General features: G+C 55.0%; 2 protein-coding genes across 14 annotated transcripts in view; one reads left to right on the top strand and one right to left on the bottom strand.

Moving 5' to 3' along the window:
* Nucleotides 1–5,594, bottom strand: part of LOC135978350 (class I histocompatibility antigen, F10 alpha chain-like) — a 35,467-nt gene extending 29,873 nt beyond the window's left edge. For 9 of the 12 annotated variants that reach the window (XR_010595760.1, XR_010595761.1, XM_065579301.1 and 6 more), the window contains exon 1: nt 4,075–4,232. Coding sequence is in view for 8 of the 12 variants with exons in the window: in XM_065579301.1 (XP_065435373.1) it covers nt 4,075–4,135 (61 nt within the window). In the remaining 4 variants the exon portion in view is untranslated. Of the gene's footprint in view, nt 1–4,074; nt 4,251–5,478 lie in introns of those variants that run through there. The other 3 variants (XM_065579310.1, XM_065579307.1, XM_065579309.1) reach the window with 3 other exon arrangements.
* Nucleotides 9–17,250, top strand: LOC135978351 (fibrinogen-like protein 1-like protein). Of its 2 annotated transcripts, XR_010595762.1 has the most exons (5): nt 9–3,144; nt 8,116–8,221; nt 9,610–12,900; nt 15,871–15,966; nt 17,137–17,250. XR_010595762.1 is itself a non-coding variant. In XM_065579311.1 (3 exons), the coding sequence occupies exons 2-3, from the start codon at nt 8,152–8,154 to the stop codon at nt 10,287–10,289; spliced, it is 750 nt and encodes a 249-aa protein (XP_065435383.1). In that variant the 5' UTR covers nt 9–3,144; nt 8,116–8,151; the 3' UTR covers nt 10,290–13,143. The 2 variants fall into 2 exon arrangements, 1 of the variants encoding a protein (XP_065435383.1); XM_065579311.1 differs by lacking the exons at nt 15,871–15,966; nt 17,137–17,250 and having other exon boundaries at nt 9,610–13,143.
* Nucleotides 17,251–18,546: the final 1,296 nt, after the last annotated feature.

Here is an 18,546-nt window from a genome sequence, read left to right as displayed (position 1 = left end):
CTCCTACTTATACAACCCAAAAGGATGTTGCCAAAAAAGCTAACAAGGGCACACTGTTGATTCATATCCAGTTTCTCATCCACTGTAACACCTAGGTCCTTTTCCCAGAACTGCTGCGTAGGAAATCGGTCCCTAGTCTGTAGCAGTGCATGGGATTCTTCCGTCCTAAGTGCAGGACTCTGCACTTGTCTTTGCTGAACCTCATTAGATTTCCTTTGGCCCAATCCTCTAATTTGTCAAGGTCCCTCTGTATCCTATTCCTACCTCCAGCGTATCTACCACTCCTCCCAGTTTAGTGTCATCTGCAAACTTGCTGAGGGTGCAATCCATGCCATCCTCCAGATCATTAATGAAGATGTTGAACAAAACCGGCTCCAGGACCGACCCTTGGGGCACTCCGCTTGATACTGGCCGCTAACTAGACATGGAGCCATTGATCACTGTTGAGCCCGATGATCTAGCCAGCTTTCTATTCACCTTACAGTCCATTCATCCAGCCCATACTTCTTTCACTTGCTGGCAAGAATACTGTGGGAGACTGTATGAAAAGCTTTCCTAAAGTCAAAGAATAACATGTCCACTGCTTTCCCCTCATCCACAGAGCCAGTTAACTCATCATAGAAGGCAATTAGGTTAGTCAGGCATGACTTGCCCTTGGCGAATCCATGCTACTGTTCCTGATCACTTTCCTCTCCTCCAAGTGCTTCAGAATTGACTCCTTGAGGGACCTGCTCCATGATTTTTCCAGGGACTGAGGTGTGGCTGATTGGCCTGTAGTTCCCCGGATCTTCCTTCTTCCCTTTTTTAAAGATGGGCACTACATTAGCTTTTTTCCAATCATCCGGGACCTCCCCTGATTGCCATGATTTTTCAAAGATCATGGCCAATGGCTCTGCAATCACATCAGCCAACTCATTTAACATCCTCGGATGCGGTGCATCCGGCCCCATGGACTTGTGCTCGTCCAGCTTTTATAAATAGTCCTGAACCACTTCTTTCTCCACAGAGGGCTGATCACCTCCTCCCCATACCGTGCTACCTGGTGCAGTAGTCTGGGAGCTGACCTTGTTCGTGAAAACAGAGGCAAAAAAAGTATTGAGTACATTAGCTTTTTCCACATCCTCTGTCACTAGGTTGCCTCCCCATTCAGTAAGGGGCCCACACTTTCCTTGACCTTCTTCTTGTTGCTAACATAGCTGTAAAAAAACCCTTCTTGTTACTCTTAACATCCCTTGCTATCTGCAACTCCAAGTGTGATTTGGCCTTCCTGATTTCACTCCTGCATGCCTGAGCAATATTTTTATACTCCTCCCTGGTCATTTGTCCAATCTTCCACTTCTTGTAAGCTTCTTTTTTGTGTTTAAGATCAGCAAGGATTTCACTGTTAAGCCAAGTTGGTCGCCTGCCATATTTGCTATTCTTTCTGCACATCGGGATGGTTTGCTCCTGCAACCTCAATAAAGGATTCTTTAAAATATAGCCAGCTCTCCTGGATTCCTTTCCCCTTCATGTTAGTCTCCCAGGGGACCTTGCCCATTACTTCCCTGAAGGAGTCAAAGTCTGCTTTTCTGAAGTTCAGGGTCCGTATTCTGCTGCTCTCCTTTCTTCCTTGTGTCAGGATCCTGAACTCGACCATCTCATAGTCACTTCTCCCAGGTTCCCATCCACTTTTGCTTCCCCTACTAATTCTTCCCTGTTTGTGAGCAGCAGGTCAAGAAGAGCTCTGCCCCTAATTGGTTCCTCCAGCACTTGCACCAGGAAATTGTCCCCTACACTTTCCAAAAACTTCCTGGATTGTCTGTGCACTGCTGTATTGCTCTCCCAGCAGATATCGGGGTGACTGAAGTCCCACATGAGAACCAGGGCCTGTGATCTAGTACCTTCTGGTAGTTGCCTGAAGAAAGCCTCATCCACCTCATCCCCCTGGTCTGGTGGTCTATAGCAGACTCCCACCATGACATCACCCTTGTTGCTCACACTTCTAAACTGAATCCAGAGACTCTCAGGTTTATCTGCAGTTTCATACTGGAGCTCTGAGCAGTCATACTGCTCTCTTACATACAATGCAACTCCCCCACCTTTTCTGCCCTGCCTGTCCTTCCTGAACAGTTTATATCCATGACAGTGCTCCAATCATGTGAGTTATCCCACCAAGTCTCTGTTATTCCAATCACATCATAATTCCTTGACTGTGCCAGGACTTCCAGTTCTCCCTGCCTGTCTCCCAGGCTTCTTGCATTTGTGTATAGGCACTTAAGATAACTCGCTGATCGTCCTGCTTTCTCAGTGTGAAGCACGAGTCCTCCTCTCTTGTGCTCTCCTGCTCGTGCTTCCTCCTGGTATCCCACTTCCCTCAGGGCTTTGGTCTCCTTACCCCCCCTCCGCCCGGCCAACGAACCTAGTTTAAAGCCCTCCTCACTAGGTTAGCCAGCCTTCTTGCGAACCCCAAGTAAGTTGGGCAGGGTCCTTTTCCCCTCTTCCAACCCTTATCTTCTATGATTCTATGACCCAGTAGGGCCAGGCTGCACTGGGGCCTAACCCTGTTTAGGTCAAACCACACCTGTTACTGAGGTGTCACAAGGGCACCAATGTGCCTTAAGCCATTTTAAACAAACCCCAAATCCACCCTGCACCCTCACCCGGATCAATACGGGCTGCTGAGCTGCCCAGCGTCTGAGCTGCTGCCTCATGGAGAACAAGGGAAATTCAAGTCCATGCCAGGAAAAGCAGGATGTGCCTTCCCCTCTCCTCACCCCATCCTACTGGGATCCGGAAGCTCTTTATCCGGCAGCTACGGGAGATCCTAACAGTACAAACGCAGCAGCTGTTCTGTGCTCTGCAACGGGAGCTCGCACCCAAACTAAGACCTGATTAATCACAGATCCAGGGTTCTAGACTCTCCCCTCGCCCTGGGGTGCTAAAACACCACCAGAGACAGAGGGGAGTTAACATCTCCTCTCTAGGAGGACACCTCTAATGACCTGCTTCCACTACAGATACGACCCATTGCCATTGCTGACTGGGAGTACAACTGGACTGGTGCTGACACAACTTAGCCGTACGTAGCCAAGGACAAACCACACTCAGGAGTTCCAGGCACTGGGGTGAAACCCAGCGTGAAGAATCTTCTGGGAGCCATGAAAGGTCAGAGATCCAAGAAGCCTTTTCCCTTCATTTAACCCTGGTCTATGGGGGGGGGGGGAGGGGGGGCGCTAATTTACTCCCTCTCCCTCAACCTGAGCTCTGCAAACAGGAAGAATCGTGTCTGAAAGCTCCGCCCTGCCCTGAGACGCGGGGAATGAAACACCCTGGGCAGCGCCTGGACCCGGGGATTTCCCAGTCTGAGCACCTCACGGGGCTGCGACGGGCTTGTCAGCGTGTGCAGCACCCATGGGTGCTCTGGCCCCAACGAAGCCTCACCCCCTGGCTGGGTGAGGTTGGCATTAGATGAAGGGGTTACAGTTCAGTGGCTCTCAGCACCCCACTACACACAGTGTCCCAGCAGCGACCCTGGCAGCACCTGGCACAAGGGGGCCAGGACCCCCCCAGTCACTATAGCAACGTCACCGTTCCATGTCAGTGACCGCTCAGTGCTGGGGGGAGCGGTGTGGTTATCCTGACACCTCTGAACGCAGAGCCCAGAACGGCCCCCCCACACCCAGCTCCCCCCTCCCTGCGCCCCCCAGCCCGACTGCCCCCCAACACCCAGCTCCCCCCTCCCTGTGCCCCCCAGCCCGGCTGCCCCCCCGACACCCAGCTCCCCCCTCCCTGCGCCCCCCAGCCCGGCTGCCCCCCCGACACCCAGCTCCCCCCTCCCTGCCCCCCCTGCCCGACTGCCCCCCGACACCCAGCTCCCCCTCCCTGCACCCCCTCGGCCCGGCTGCCCCCCCACACCCAGCTCCCCCCTCCCTGCGCCCCCCAGCCCGGCTGCCCCCCCACACCCAGCTCCCCCCTCCCTGCGCCCCCCAGCCCGGCTGCCCCCCGACACCCAGCTCCCCCCTCCCTGCGCCCCCCAGCCCGGCTGCCCCCCCACACCCAGCTCCCCCCTCCCCGGGGTCTCCCCCCGATACTCACGGCAGTGGCCCCCCGGCAGGGCTACAGCCCCCAGCAGCAGCAGGCGCAGCGCCAGGGCCATGCCCGGTCTCGGCACCACAACCCGAGAACCCCGCGGGGCGCTGAGACCGGACTCCAGCTCCCAGCTACTGGCCGTGTCTGCAGGGATTGGCTGAGAGGGGAACATCCAGCCAATAGCGGCGCGCAGCCCCGCCTCCGGTCTGCAGGGATTGGCTGAGAGGGGACCATCCCGCCAATAGCGGCGCGCAGCCCCTCCTCCGTCACCGGTCGCTGGGCCGGCTGGCGAAGGGGAACCGAATGTCTGAGCCGGGGGGGGGGGATGAGACCTGGGCCCCGGGGCTGTAATGGGCGGAGCCGCCATTAGCTCGGCCGGGCTCTGGCCCCGCCTCTCTGGGGTCAGCTGGTCCGTGTGTTCCGAGGCTGGAACTCGGGGGGCCGCACCCCCGGGCTGGGGGCGGTGGCACTAGGTGAAGGGGTCACAGTTCGGGTCAGGGGCTCTCAGCCCCCCACTACACACAGTGTCCCAGCAGCGCCCTTAGCTCTAGTCGGACCTGCAGCCCCCAGGCCCGAGACCCCTTCCTGGAGCTCAGGGACTTGTCTGTCCGGCTGGCAACTTTAATCACTTTCTGGATTTCATGAATTAACCCTTTCCCGCCCCTCTCCCTTTGCGGGGAGTGACCCCACAACAACCCCTGGAACTCCTGCAGCCTCACTGCCCCCAGTCTGTGGCTGGGGAGAGGGGCACAGAGAGAGGCCATTGATTTGCCCTGGAAGCAGCACATATAGGGCTAGAACCCAGGAGTCCTGGCTCCAGCCCCCTGATCTAAGCACAAGGGGACGGTGCCCCAACTCCTGTATTTTCTTTTGCTTTGCAAGTCAGGGGGCTGTTTACCTCATTTCGGGGAATTATTTTTCGTTAGTCTCCTCTTGGGGGCAGAGGAAGGTACCAAGGCTCTGGGACCTGAGACGTTTGCCCCGTGCTGCAGGACAGTCACTGTGGGCGTTCGTATCAGCTGGGCTTTGCACACTGCCCTGGGCCAGTCTCTCCGGGTCTGGGGAGCCAGGCTAATGGGAAACTTCCCCAGCTGGGATGCTGTCAAGGCTGATTCCCCACGCTGGCACTTCGAGTGCAGAAGGGGGGGGGGGGGGGGGGGGGGAAGGGTCCACAAGGACTCTAAAAATTAATACTGGCCACTCCAGGCTTGTATTAAACTCCCAAGGTTACAGATCCTCCTGGCCGTGGATTGGTAAATGCTGCCACCCCTTTGAGAGCCCAGGAAGGCGCACTTGGGAATTCCTTCCTGTGGGGTACCCCCGAACTCTTCCCCCCCCGTCTGGGGAAGAACTGAAAAAAGGAAAAGAAATCAGCTGCTGCCACCAGCTAACTGAAAAACATGCACAGACCTCTTAAAACACAGAAATCCAATAATGTTCTTAAAAAAGGATCTCCCAGCAGTACGCCTTCTCACTCTCAGCTCCTAGTGCCTCTTGCTCCCAGATCCTCATACACACCACCACAAACTGAAGTGAGCTCCTTTTTAAACCCAGGTGCCCTGATTAGCCTGCCTTAATTGAGTCTAGCAGGTTCTTCTTAATTGACTCCAGGTGTCCTAATTAGCCTGCCTGCCTTAAATTGGTTCAAGAAAGTTCCTGCTTGTTCTAGTGCAGCCCCTGCTCTGGTCACTCAGAGAACAGAAAACTATTCATCCAATGGCCAGTATATTTGCCTTCTACAAGGCTTCTGTACCCCACTTGTCTGGGTCTGTCACATATCCCTCCCCCCTGCTCAACACCAAGGGTTGGGCAGCTTGGGACGCCAGACAGTGCACACGTGACAAGCCATCGGCATTACCGTGATGGCTCCCTGCTCTGTGTTGCACACGGAACTGGAAAGGTTGGAGGGATAAGAACCACCTGGTCACCCTAGTGTTCTTCTCCTTGTTCCGTTGCATCCATTGAAGAGGGGCATGGTCAGTCACGAGGACAAATCTGCGCCCGAGCAGGTAGTAGCGCAACGTTTCCATGGCCCATTTTACAGCAAGGTACTCTCTCTCACCACAGCATATTTTTGTTCCCTCGGAAGGAGTTTCCTACTGAGGTAGAGAACTGGATGTTCCTCTTCCCCAACCATCTGTGATAGAACGGCCCCTAACCCTACTTCCGATGTATCCGTCTGCAGGATAAATTCCTTGGTAAAATCTGGGGCTATCAGTACGGGGTTACTGCAGAGGGCAGTCTGTAGGTCTGTGAACGCTCTCTCTGCTCCGTCAGACCATCTCACCAGATCAGGTCCGTGGGCTTTCAGTAGGTCTGTCAGGGGGCTTTGCCCTTGTGGCAAAGTTGGGGCTAAATCATCGGTAATACCCCACCACACCTAGGAATGCCCGGACTTGTTTCTTGCATTGTGGTCGGGGCCAATTTTGGATGGCCTCTAACTTGTTCAGTTGGGGTTTTACCAAACCTTTTCCCACAATGTAGCCAAGATATTTGGCCTCCGTAAACCCTACAGCACACTTAGCAGGGTTAGCTGTAAGGCCAGCTCGCCTGAAGGTATTGAGGACTGCCTCCACCTTCGAGGTGGGTTTCCCAGTCTGGGGTATGAATGACCACATCGTCCAGGTAGGCAGCAGCATAATGATTATGGGGGTGTAGTAGCTTATCCATGAGGCGCTGAAAGGTAGCTGGGGTCCCATGTAGTCCAAAAGGAGGACAGTGCGGCTTTAGCCTGTTCTGGTTTGACACATACACACACACCCCGCCCCAACCCGCCTCACCCCACAAAAAGCTGCCATTTTGCAACTGTCATGGGCCGGCAGCAGCTGTAATCAAACTTGGGACCTCTGGAGCTTCACACGTGAGCCTCTGCTGTAGGGTTCTCAACCTATTTCGCATTGGGGGCTGCATATGCCGTGCTCTGCGTTCTGTGGGCTGTAGCTACACAAGATGTAATACCAGGGCCGGGATAGATATACCTGGGGGGGGGGGGGGCGGGGGGTGAATGAGCCGGTTTCTGTCCAAGAGTCTGGATTGCTCTGGGCTGCTGATCCGGCAAGGTCATTGTGAATCCCTGCGCTGAGTGCTGAAGGTGGCCTGGGAAAAGCATGTGTGGGGCGGGGGAGGGGTGTCTATGTTAATCCCGGCTGAAATAAGTGGCCATGCCCTTGCTAGGGCAGCGCTTACAGTGCACCCCTCAGCGACCCGGCTCCATTTTGAACTCTTTTTGGCCAGGACTGTGGCCCCTGGCGACTCTGCCCACTTTAAGCCTGGCCTGAGCTGGGCCCACAGAACAGCTGCAGTGTCAGCAGCGTGTCCCCCTCTGGGCTGCTGGGCTGCAGTGCAGGGGGCAGCATGCCTGGCGTGTGGCACAGCAGCAGCTCTGTGCCCTGGGCCCCTCTCACCTGGCGCTCATCTGAGGGGGGCAGAGCCCTGCCGGAGGCTGCCCAGCTGCTGTCTCTGTGTGGGTGAGCGGGCACTGGCCCTCCGGCTGGTGGTAGTGACTGTGGACGGGGGGAGCTGGGACAGAGGGGGTTGCTCTCCGAGCAGCACTCCCCTTGCAGCGGTGCAGCGCGGGGAGAGAGGAGGCAGCTCCTTCCCCACCACAGGGAGCGCTCCAGCCGGCCCTGACCCGCCGGGACCCGGGAGCCAGGACATCGGAGCCGCAATCTTTGAATGGTTTTTACCATGCAGCTGGGTCCCCGCTGTGTGCTAATCGGGCCGGCTGCAGAGATGGAGACAGTGGCCGGGCCGGGGGAGAGGTGAATGGTGGCTTCACCCCATCTCCAGAGACTTGCCCCCCCCCCATGCTGAGCCCCTTTGAACATCCAGCCATGCCCTGCGGTGCCTACCTGGGAGCTGAGCTCTTCTGAAAAATCTGGCCCAGTAGTTGAGCCCTCTGAAAACTCTGGCCTTAGCGTCTAAGGGTAACATTTTCAAGAGTGGCTAAGTCACTTAAGTGCCTAAATCCCAGTGACTTCTAGTGGGATTTAGGCACTTGTGAAACTCTCTCCTGGTCTCATGTCCAGCGGTTTCTGTCCCCTGCAGGGTTCCAGTCCAGTCCAGTTCCTGTCTGCGCTGTCCATGATGGCGCTCCTTTGCGTAGCCCCCGTGCAGGGCAACGGGGCCCTGGCCCACAAGAAGGTCGAGAGGGGTGAGTAGAGAACCCGTCGGAGAGCTTCTATCATCTGCCATATCCGAGATCAGGGCATCGTGGGCCTGATTCTGCTCCTCTCCCCCATGCCGGGGTCACCCCTAGATCCACTTATCCACTGAATGCACCTTCCAGCCCCCCCGTCAGCGCTGGGCCCCAAGGAACGCTGAGTTCTCCGAAGGGATCGCAAGGCCAGCCTGCGCTAGTGACCCCACTACTCCCATTCGCAGGCCTCCAGCGCCTGGGAATGGGCCAGCCGGGGTGGGGGAGGTGCTGCTCGACTGGCTGTTTGCTTTCCACAGCTTCGTTATCCCTTTCTCCGGTAACGGCTGCCAAGCCCCCGGCAGTGACTGAAGAGCACTGGTGCCAACCGCAGGGCAGCGTGTGGGAACCAGGCACCCCCCCCCAAATTGGCTGGGAGTTCTACCCTTCCATCTCACCAACTCCTATACTAGGGCTAGCCCCGGCTAACAGCTGGGGATCTCTCGCTCATGCCTAGAAGCCTTGCCCCCAGAGTCCAGGCAGCAGGGAGAGCCAGTTCCTCCTTGTCAGGGGTTTTCATTCCCTTCTCCCCACACCTCCAGCGGCTCTGGGAGCTGCTCAGGGGCTTGCCCAGGCAGGCCAGGGGCCGAACCAGCTCCAGAGGTGGCCCTGAGCCCCTGCCCCCGCAGAGCTCAGCAGCTCCTCCCCCTCGGCTCAGCTATGGGGGTGGGGCACACAGGGGGATTGTCTGGGGGGTAGGGGAGCTGGGGGGGCTCAGGCTCGAGGGATGACCCTGGGGAGGGGAGGAGCAGTATAACCACAGTGCTTTCATTCTACCAGGATAGTTCAGGACAATTTCCGCCCCAAAGACAAGCCCCTCGATAGGATGTCTGGAATTTTCAAAGGCACCACAGGGAGTTGGGTGCCTAAATCCCACTGAATTCCAATCACAGTCGGGTGTCAAACTCCCTTAGGCTCTTTGAAAACTCCCATTTAAATTGTCACTGATGGGTTTCATAATTGACATTCGCTGAGATGGATCTGGCAGCGTCTCCCCCACCCTCGCCAAATGATTTCTTCAGCAGTACGGACTCAGGAAGGATACAGAGCCTTGGTTTACACTTGATTCATCTCTTCAAGGTTTCTTCAAAACCAGCAGAGCAAGAAACTATTCTTATTTTATTTTATTGGTAAAATGAAAGTGTAAGATCTGGAGCCGGATTCTGTGGCCAGGAATGGCCGGGGCGGATTGTGTGGCTGTAGTATTGTGAAATACACAGGACCTGCCTCTAAAAACCCAGCCTCCAGTTACCCCAGGCTGATTTGATTGAGCTAGCTAGCGCGCGCTCTCTCTCTCTCCCTCCCCTCCCCCCCGCCCCCTTAACCTGATGTTCGTGGCATTTCAGGGTTCCCCAAAGACTGCAGCAACATCCCCAGGGACAGCCCCAGCGGGGTCCATGTCATCCAGCCGGCAGGCTCTCCCCCTCGAGTGGTGTGGTGTGACATGGACACCGAAGGCAAAGGCTGGACCGTTGTGCAGAGAAATTCTTACAACACAGAGATCACCTGGAAGGAGTCCTGGAGCACCTACAAGTACGGCTTTGGGAACGTGCAGCAGGATTACTGGCTGGGCAACGAGTACCTGTCCCTGCTCACGCGGCAGAACATCTACAAGGTCCGCTTTGTGGTGGAGGACAAATCCAACAACACCCGCTACGCAGAGTACGACATCTTCAGTGTCGAGGATGAGCCCAGTGGGTACCCGCTGAGACTGGGCAGGTACTCTGGGGACGGCGAGGACTATCTCACCACCTACCACTCCGGCCTGGGGGCCATACACGACAACATGAAGTTCAGCACGACTGACAAGGATCAGGACCAGTCCAGTGGGAATTGCGCAAGTAGCTATGGAGGCTGGTGGTACGACAAGTGTCAGAACGTCCTGCTCAATGGGAAAGGCTACATCTACTGGGCAGGGTTCTGTAAGAGTGGGGAGTGCAGGTCTTCCCTCATCCTGGTTAAGCCAACAGACGTGTGCTGGGTCCGGCAGGAGGAGCCCATCCTCCTTGGGAGACGGCGCCGCTGAGAAGGGGAGACAATATTAGATCAGACACGGCGCGCCAGCCCCCACCTAATCAGTGCAGTCCCTGCAATGCCTCTACTCTGCTCACTCCCTTCCTGTTGGCTTCTGCATGGTAAATCCCCTGGAATAAATGCTGAGAGCCGACCCCGCCGGTGCGTTCGAATGACACGAAAAGCATGATTGGTGTGTATAACTGGACCCCCGCTTCCACTCTGCCTCGCTGGAAGCCATGTCACTCACTACGACTTTAGACCCACATTAACCTCTGCTTCTCCCAGCCCTGCCACTGCCCCTTGGCATTAGTGATCAATGAATCATGACACTGGATTTCTAGCAACTGTCATTGAGCATTTAAATGGGGGATGACTCAAAGCCAGGACTTTACATCTGAATTCTGCATGTATTAGCAGTGGTGAGTTTAGGTTCAAAAACCTGGCCTCTGTGTTTTTAATAAATATGGTTATTACATGAGAAAACATTGCAACAGTAATTAGTTGCTGATGAACCACTGAGATTAGATAGACGTGCAACGAAACCACACAATAAAGATATTGGTGTCCCTCTTCAACCCAAGGGGCTAGTCAAAGTTTGGGGCCCTGGGGATGTTCCAGTGGGGAGCAGAAATTGGCAATGGAGTCTGGTAATTTTTTGATGTCTTGTTTATTGACAAGGAACATACAGAGTCCTGCTTCTCCAAAAACAGCAGGAACCAACAGCAGGGATTAGCCTCCCTGCTCTCAGCTCCAAGCCTCTTTAGCCAGCACCTGGCCCAAAAGCTCTCTATGCTCCTCCCACGATCACACCATGCTCACAGGCTCTGCTCGGCTTTCCTGCTCTGCCTCCGTGTCCTGGCTGCACTGCCCGGCTTGTCTCTGTCACACACGCACCAGCTCAGAACGATACTCGGTGGCATCCTCTGCCCACCTGGGGCTAGTTTCTGGGCACATGCCATCATGGCTTGTTCTACACGAGGCCCCCTTACCTGTTGCTTCCAGCTGTCTTAAATGAAGAGTGCATCCTCACAGCTGTGTCAATGAGATTTTAACTCCACCCATCACATGGTATAATCCAGCTCCTAGCAGTGTATTTATCTGTCAGGCTGACGTCCTCTGAGCATCTCTGAGCATTTCCTGCCTGTTTGGCTTCAGTCACTTCAATCAAAGTTCATTGTGAGCAGATGCTGAACACCATAAATGCTAACAGCCAGGGGCAGGACCACCCCCCCCCCACTCCCCCCCCCCCCCGAACAGGGAAAGAACAGGCTAAAGAACAAGTCAGCTGGGCCTGATGAAGTTCACCCTCAGGCAGGGCTCCCAAATCGTGGGCTGTATCCCAAAGATGGGCCATGACGTAGCCCTGGCTGGTCCACTGGCAGGGGTGAAGATGGGGGGGAATGTGAAGGGGTGTTGCCCCCCCCCAAACTGCATCTTTCCATTCCCCTCCTGACCATGGCCCTTCAGTGCATCCCCAGGACACAAGGCCCTGTCTAATTGGCCTTCCTGACAGAGCCTGCGTGGAGAGCGTGCGTAGGGGGGAGTTTGGGGAGCAGGATTGGAAAGAGGGGTGTTTTCAGGGGGAGGGAAGCTGGGAGCTGCTGAGGTGCAGCTGGAAGGTTTCCTCCTCTCTCCTCAGCATCTGGGGTGCAGACAGGGGGGAGGGGGTTGCTATTTTGCAGTTGGGAGTATCAGGGACCCCGCCCCCCCGTGCACTAAGCTGTCCCCTCCATCTCGGTTGCTGGTGGTGAGGTGGGGGTGTGCTGTTTTGCAGTGGGGGAGCGGGGGATCACCCTGCCCAGGGCACTGACCTCTCCCCTTCCCACCTCCCATCTCCGCTGTCCGTGCTGGGAGCCCCACCCCCACTCTGCCCATTGCAGGCTGCGCTTGGTGCCCTCCCCAGCCAGCCATCCCTCGCCAGGCTGGAGCATGACGCTGCAAGTGGGGACATCCTCAGCCTGTCCCGGGCAGCCAGCTCGCTCAGCCGTTTTGCTGACTGGGGGCTCCCTGCCAAACCCAGGGGTCCCCTGCACCATTCCCCCCAACTTGGGGTCCCACCCACACCCCAACTCCCCCCGGAACATGGCTACCCCTCCCCTTCCAAAACAACCTGAACTCTTCATACGCCACAGCCCACCCCCACCCCTCCCCATGAGCCACCTGGCAGCAGTGCCCTCCATCGGACCAAACTGCTCTCCATGTCGCCCTCCCACCCCCACCCCCCAGGGCCAGGCTGGCGCTCTCTGGGGCTGGACCCCGGCTGTGACTGGGGTTTCAGCACTCCTGCTTCACAGATGTATACAGAGCACTGTATAACCAGAGTTGTCATAACTATAAAGGGAAGGGTAACAGCTCTGCTGTGTACAGTACTATAAAATCCCTCCTGGCCAGAGACTCCAAAATCCTTTTACCTGTAAAGGGTTAAGAAGCTCGGATAACCTGGCTGACACCTGACCCAAAGGACCAATAAGGGGACAAGATACTTTCAAATCTTGGTGGGGGGGAAGGCTTTTGTTTGTGCTCTTTGTTTGGGAAGTTATTCGCTCTTGGGACTGAGAGGGACCAGACATCAATCCAGGTTCTCCACGTCTTTCTGAACAAGTCTCTCAGATTTCAGACTTGTAAGTAAACAGCCAGGCAAGGCGTGTTAGTTTTTACTTTGTTTTCTCAACATGTAAATGTACCTTTTACTAGAGTGTTTACCTCTGTTTGCTGTACTTTGAATCCGATTTCTAACGCAGCGTTTTGCTCTGGCCTATTGCTCTTTAAGTTTGATTACCCTGTAAAGTTATTTTCCATCCTGATTTTACAGAGATTTTTTTACCTTTTTTCTTTAATTAAAAGCCTTCTTTTTAAGAACCTGATTGATTTCTCCTTGTTTTAAGATCCAAGAGGTTTGGAACTTGATCCACCAGGAGTTGGTGGGAGGAAGGAGGGGGATGGTTAATTTCTCCTTGTTTTTAGATCCAAGGGGGTTGGATCTGTATTCACCAGGGAATTGGTGAAAGGTTTCTCAAGGCTTCCCAGGGAAGGGAATCCACTTGGGAATGGTGGCAGTGGACCAGATCTAAGCTGGTAGTTAAGCTTAGCAGTTTTCATGCAGGCCCCCACATTTGTACCCTAAAGTTCAGAGTGGGGAAGCAGCCTTGACAAGAGTCTAGTGACTCTCTCACCCTGGGCTCTCCCCAGTATAGACTCTTGTTCACACTAGTCAAATGATGTTCAAATGCTGAGAAGGAGCAGGGAAGAGGCACAGAAATGACTTGTGGCCTGGCCAGCCACCTTCGAGCAGGCAACCCGAGGGGCTGCAGCTAGTCAGCTTGACGAAGCAGTTCCGAGCTCTGTCATTAAGGTCTATAGTCACCCAGCAGGAGGAGGTAGCTGCATTTCAGGTTTTTGCTCTAGCAGACAAAGGTGTAAGGAGAGCTGGCAAAGCTGATGTTAGAAACATTGACACTGGAAATCCATGTAAGTGTAGAAGAGTGACGGAACCAATCGTGCGGGGACGTGGGAATTCACTCTCACCTGGCCTCTGGGGATGGAGGCAGCACGTGGCTGGCACTTCTCGCTCCTGCCGTACGAGGGGCAGGTGCTGCTACCGACTGCTCCCCCTAACCCCGCCCTGCTGCGCTCTGGGGATGCTGCCCTGCTGTGGAGCTCTCAGGTGTCTTGAACTGGAATTTGTTTGGAGAGAAACTGCTAAGGAGCCTTATCAGCCCCGAGCAGAGAGTACCTGGGAGCCTGCCTGGGTCGGGCGGGTCTGGTACAGCCTCCCCCCAGATAAGGCTCTTCCCTGGACCTGCCACCCATTGGAATCTGGAACGATTCCCTCCGAGGTAACACCCGGGGCAGCCAGGGCAGGGCAGGGCATGGCCTGCTCCCCGGGAGCGTTAGGGCTTTCAGGAGTCAGAGGTGTCAGCGGAGCAGGTTGTACGTTAAAGCAGCGAAGGCAGTTGGGGGGCAGAGGAATTGGGTGCTTTGCCATTGCACTTGATCAGCTCAATTGGAAAATTCTTTCAAAGGAAATCCAGATGTATACATCTGACTGGGGTACATGTACACACATACACACGCACACTCACATGTGCACACACTCATGTGCACATACACGTACACACATACATAAACACATGTACACATACACATATATACAGACATACACATACACGCACACACGCTGTCCCTGGAGCGCCCCAGGATGCGACTGACGGGGTGGCTGGCTATTATGGAGGCAGAAGGGGGTTGGGAGAAAATAATCAAGAAGAACTTTTGCTGAAAATGCAAACCTAAGCTGGAAATCTGTGCAGGGCTGGGCTCAGCGAAAATGATCTTTTGAGCTGCTCTTATTAACCGTGGTCCTGTACTTCCTGGTTTGCGTCGGACCCAGGCAGGAGACTGGGCTGCTCTCAGCTGTAGAAGCCATTGGAATGAGCCAGGTCGGAATGAGCCAGGCCCTCAGAGCCTTCTGCCACCAATCGCCCCAGCAGTCACTGATCCACACCAAACCACGTCCTTCCAGTCAGGCAGTTTCATATGCACACGTCAAACCCTTGGTTTGCCACTCAGACACCACGGTGATGGGCACAGTAAGGACCGAGAGACGCTAAACAGGCAGACAGACAAGGAAATAGTGGCCCTGCCTACAGGTGTGTGTGTGGTGCAAACGGATGAACACCAGTTGCTGGCTGAAGGCACAACCTTAATACCTGCATCTCCTGTCTGTCAGCTATCGTTCGCTTGGCAGCCTGAGCTCCGATTTCTAACGCAGCGTTTTGCTCTGGCCTATTGTGGTTCTCATGTCGGGGGGCGCCTTGGCCCCTGGTATCAGGAGCGGTGCTAAGGAGACTGCTTTTCAAAGGTCCTTAGGTAGGGTTGTCAACTTTCTACTTGCACAAAACCAAACGCCCTTGACCCAACCCCTTTCATGCCCTTCCCCAAGGCCCCACCCCCACTCACTCCAGCCCAGCCCACCTCCCTCAGTCGCTCGCTCTCACACCCTCACTCACTTTCACTGGGCTGGGGCTGGGGGATGGAGTGCAGGGAGGGGTGAGGGCTCCGGTGGGGATGCGGGCTCTGGGATTGGGCTGGAGATTAGGGGTTTGGGGTGCCAGAGGGGGATCCGGGCTGGGGCAGAGGGTTGGGGTGCGGACTCTGGGAGGGATTTTGGGTGCAGGAGGGGGCTCAGGGCTGGGGTAGGGGATTGGGGTGAGGGTGGGGGTGTGGGGTCTGGGAGGGATTAGGGTACAGGAGGGGGTTCCGACCTGGGGCAGGGGGTTGGGGTGCCGGGTGTGAGGTCTAGGAGGGAATTTGGGTGTGGGAGGGGGTTCCGACCTGGGGCAGGGGGTTGGGGTGCCAGGTGTGAGGTCTGGGAGGGAATTTGGGTGCGGGAGGGGGTTCCGACCTGGGGCAGGGGGTTGGGGTTCCGGGTGTGAGGTCTGGGAGGGAATTTGGGTGTGGGAGGGGGTTCCGACCTGGGGCAGGGTTTCTGGGTGCGAGCTCCGGCCAGGCAGCGCTTATCTCAGCCAGCTCCTGGACAATGGCACACCGGTGCTAATGCAGGCTCCTGACCCCTGGTCTCCCTCCGCTGGCAGGCTCTGAGCAAGGCCTGCCCAGAGAACATGGATGACGAGCTCTCGATCCTGCTGACAGCACCCCCCAGCACAGACAAACTCCAGCACATCTTGGAGGTGAGCAGAATGGGGAGGGGCAGCAGGGATTTTACCGTAGCCCTGGGGACTCCTAGAAAGAAGAGACTGGAAAATCCATGTTTCTATTGGATCCTTCCGAGTATGCATTTGTGATATAAACTCACTGGGTGACCTTGGGGTAACTCACTTCCCCCTTACGGCATCAGTCTTCTCCACTATCAAATCTACACTGGGGAAGAAGGACAGAAGCCCCGACAATCACCGTCACCTCTGGGTGTCTGGTCCTGGGAGCCGAAACCAACTGGACTATCTGCCCCATCTCCTAAACTGCCCTGTCTTTCCCTCCTAGGGCCTAGTCCTTAGTGCTCAGCCTGGCCCCTTCCCAGCTTGTCCCTGACCTTTAAAGGACGCTCCAAGCCCCTCCCATGCCTGCTTCCCTTGGGGTCTCTCTCCTGGCTGAGCACAGGCTGCCCTTCTATCTCTCAGCAGGCCTGGGTCCTAGTCACAGGCTGCGTCTTGTCACGTGACCCCCACACTTATTCCCTTCACCCTAGGGAGCTGCATCACCTGGGCCAGGTGCAGTTGAGCTCCAACCCCTTTCCTGGCCATCTCACCCAGGCACAGGTTGAAACTGGTAACCTGTGGGTAACAGTAACTGGTTGCTCCCAAAGGTGCTGAAGACACAATGGAAGAGGAAATCCTTTGGCCTGGATTGAAATTATTCCGACTGAAAGTGAATGAGAGAAAATAGGTCCAGAGTTCTCTTCCTAGCAGCAGAAAATGTAGCGATTGATAGAGGTTCAGGTTAGAAAAGACCATTATGTGCATCTAGTCGCCCCTCCTGTATAACTCAGGGCCTAGAATGTGACCAAGTGGTTCCTTCAGCCAACCATAGCATGGGACTGAGCCAGAGCACGTCTTTTGGAACGACATCCACATGCAGGAGAGCCAGCTGGCTACCAGAAAATCTCTCTTCTGCAGTGACGTGGGATTAAGGGACATGGGGGAAAAGACATGGAGGCTGTGACTAAACTTAGAGCAGCAAGGTCAGGAAAACCAGGGTTAGGTCCCAGGCCTGGCTATCAGATCTGCTGTTTTCTATTCCTGGCTTTGGGACCATGAGCGAGTCTCTGCACCGCTGTGTGCCTCGGTTTCCCCAGCTATCAAATGGAGCTAATCAAGGTTTTGTTTGTTCTCCCCATTTTACAGGGTGCGAAACCGAGACACAGTTGGGACCTGTCTACACTACAGGTCTGTCGTGCGTTTGTAATCTGCTGACCCCCACATGTTGTTCAGAGCCTATGGACAACACAGCTCCTAAAGGTACGTTTGTTCTGTGCTTATCCCCTATGTACCAGCAGGGCTGGACAGCATTTCTCACTGTGATGTGGGGAGCAGGTACTAAGGGTCTGAAGAAGCTCTCAAGGACTAATTTTTTAAAATAATTGTTATCAATGACTTGGGAGAAAACATACAATCACTGCGGATAAGATTGGGGGGTGACAAAATACAGGCAGAGTGGTAATTCCTGATGGGGAGAGGGCAGTGATACAGAGCGATCTGGCTCATTCGGCCAGCTGGACCCATTCAAAGAAAACAAGTTTGAGCAGAGCCCAATGCAAGGTCCTATACGTAGCCACAAGACACGCCGGCCACACCTCCAGAATGGGGACGTGTATCCAGGAAAGCAGTGACTCTGAAAAGGATTTAGGGGCCAGAGTGGAGAAGCCACTCAACATGAGCTCCCAGTGTGATGCTGTGGTGAACAGGGCTAAAGCCATCATTAGACGAAGGAGCAGAGCCGTGAGTAGGATAGGGAGTTGACACAGAAGCAGTGAGACTGCTATTGGAATCCTTCCTCCGGTCTTGGTGTCCTCCTTTGAAAAAGATGGTCCTAGAAATTGGAGCTGGGGCAGCAAAGAGCCACCAAATGTTCTGAGGGCTGGAGAAAAATGCCTTCTAGTGAGCTATTGAAAGAGCTCAACCTGTTTAGCTTATCAAAAGAAGATTGAAGGGGACTTCACTGAAGTGTTGAAGTGCCTTAATGGAGAGAAAATACTGGGTATTAAAGGGCTCTCTAGTCTAGCAGAGAAAGGCAGAACGAGACCCAGTGGCTGGAAGGTGAAAAGAGACAAATTCCTATGACAAATAAGGCACAAATATTCAACAGCGAGGATGATTGACCACAGGAAGAAGCTACCAAGGAAAGTGGTGGATTCTCCATCTCTTGATGTCATTAATCAAGACTAGATGCCTTTCCGGAATGTGTTTGCCCCAAAAGTAGCTATTGTGGTAGACAGGAGGCCTGTGATATGCAGGGGGTCAGATTAGATGCTCTAACTGTCTCTTCTGGCCATAAAGTCTACTCATTTCTGAGAAACCAAGTGTAGCATTGGGAGCAGCTTGTGATGTTTTACTGTCTGGCCGGCTTGCTTCCTAGAATGAACACTCATTGACCGGGGTGATCCACAGGGACTAACTCAAACCTCCAAAGTGTCTGGCCTGTGGCAGGACATTAGCACTGCAGGGGAGGGGTGGGTGTGGCAGTGACATCACAAAGGCTTTTTGCAGGACCTCAGCCTATTGGCCAAAGGTGCAGGGGAGGTGGTGACCTCACAG

The sequence above is a fragment of the Chrysemys picta genome, unplaced genomic scaffold (genome assembly GCF_011386835.1).
Source record: "Chrysemys picta bellii isolate R12L10 unplaced genomic scaffold, ASM1138683v2 scaf219, whole genome shotgun sequence".
Taxonomy (NCBI): domain Eukaryota; kingdom Metazoa; phylum Chordata; order Testudines; family Emydidae; genus Chrysemys; species Chrysemys picta.
This window is presented reverse-complemented; position numbering and strand designations above follow the sequence as displayed.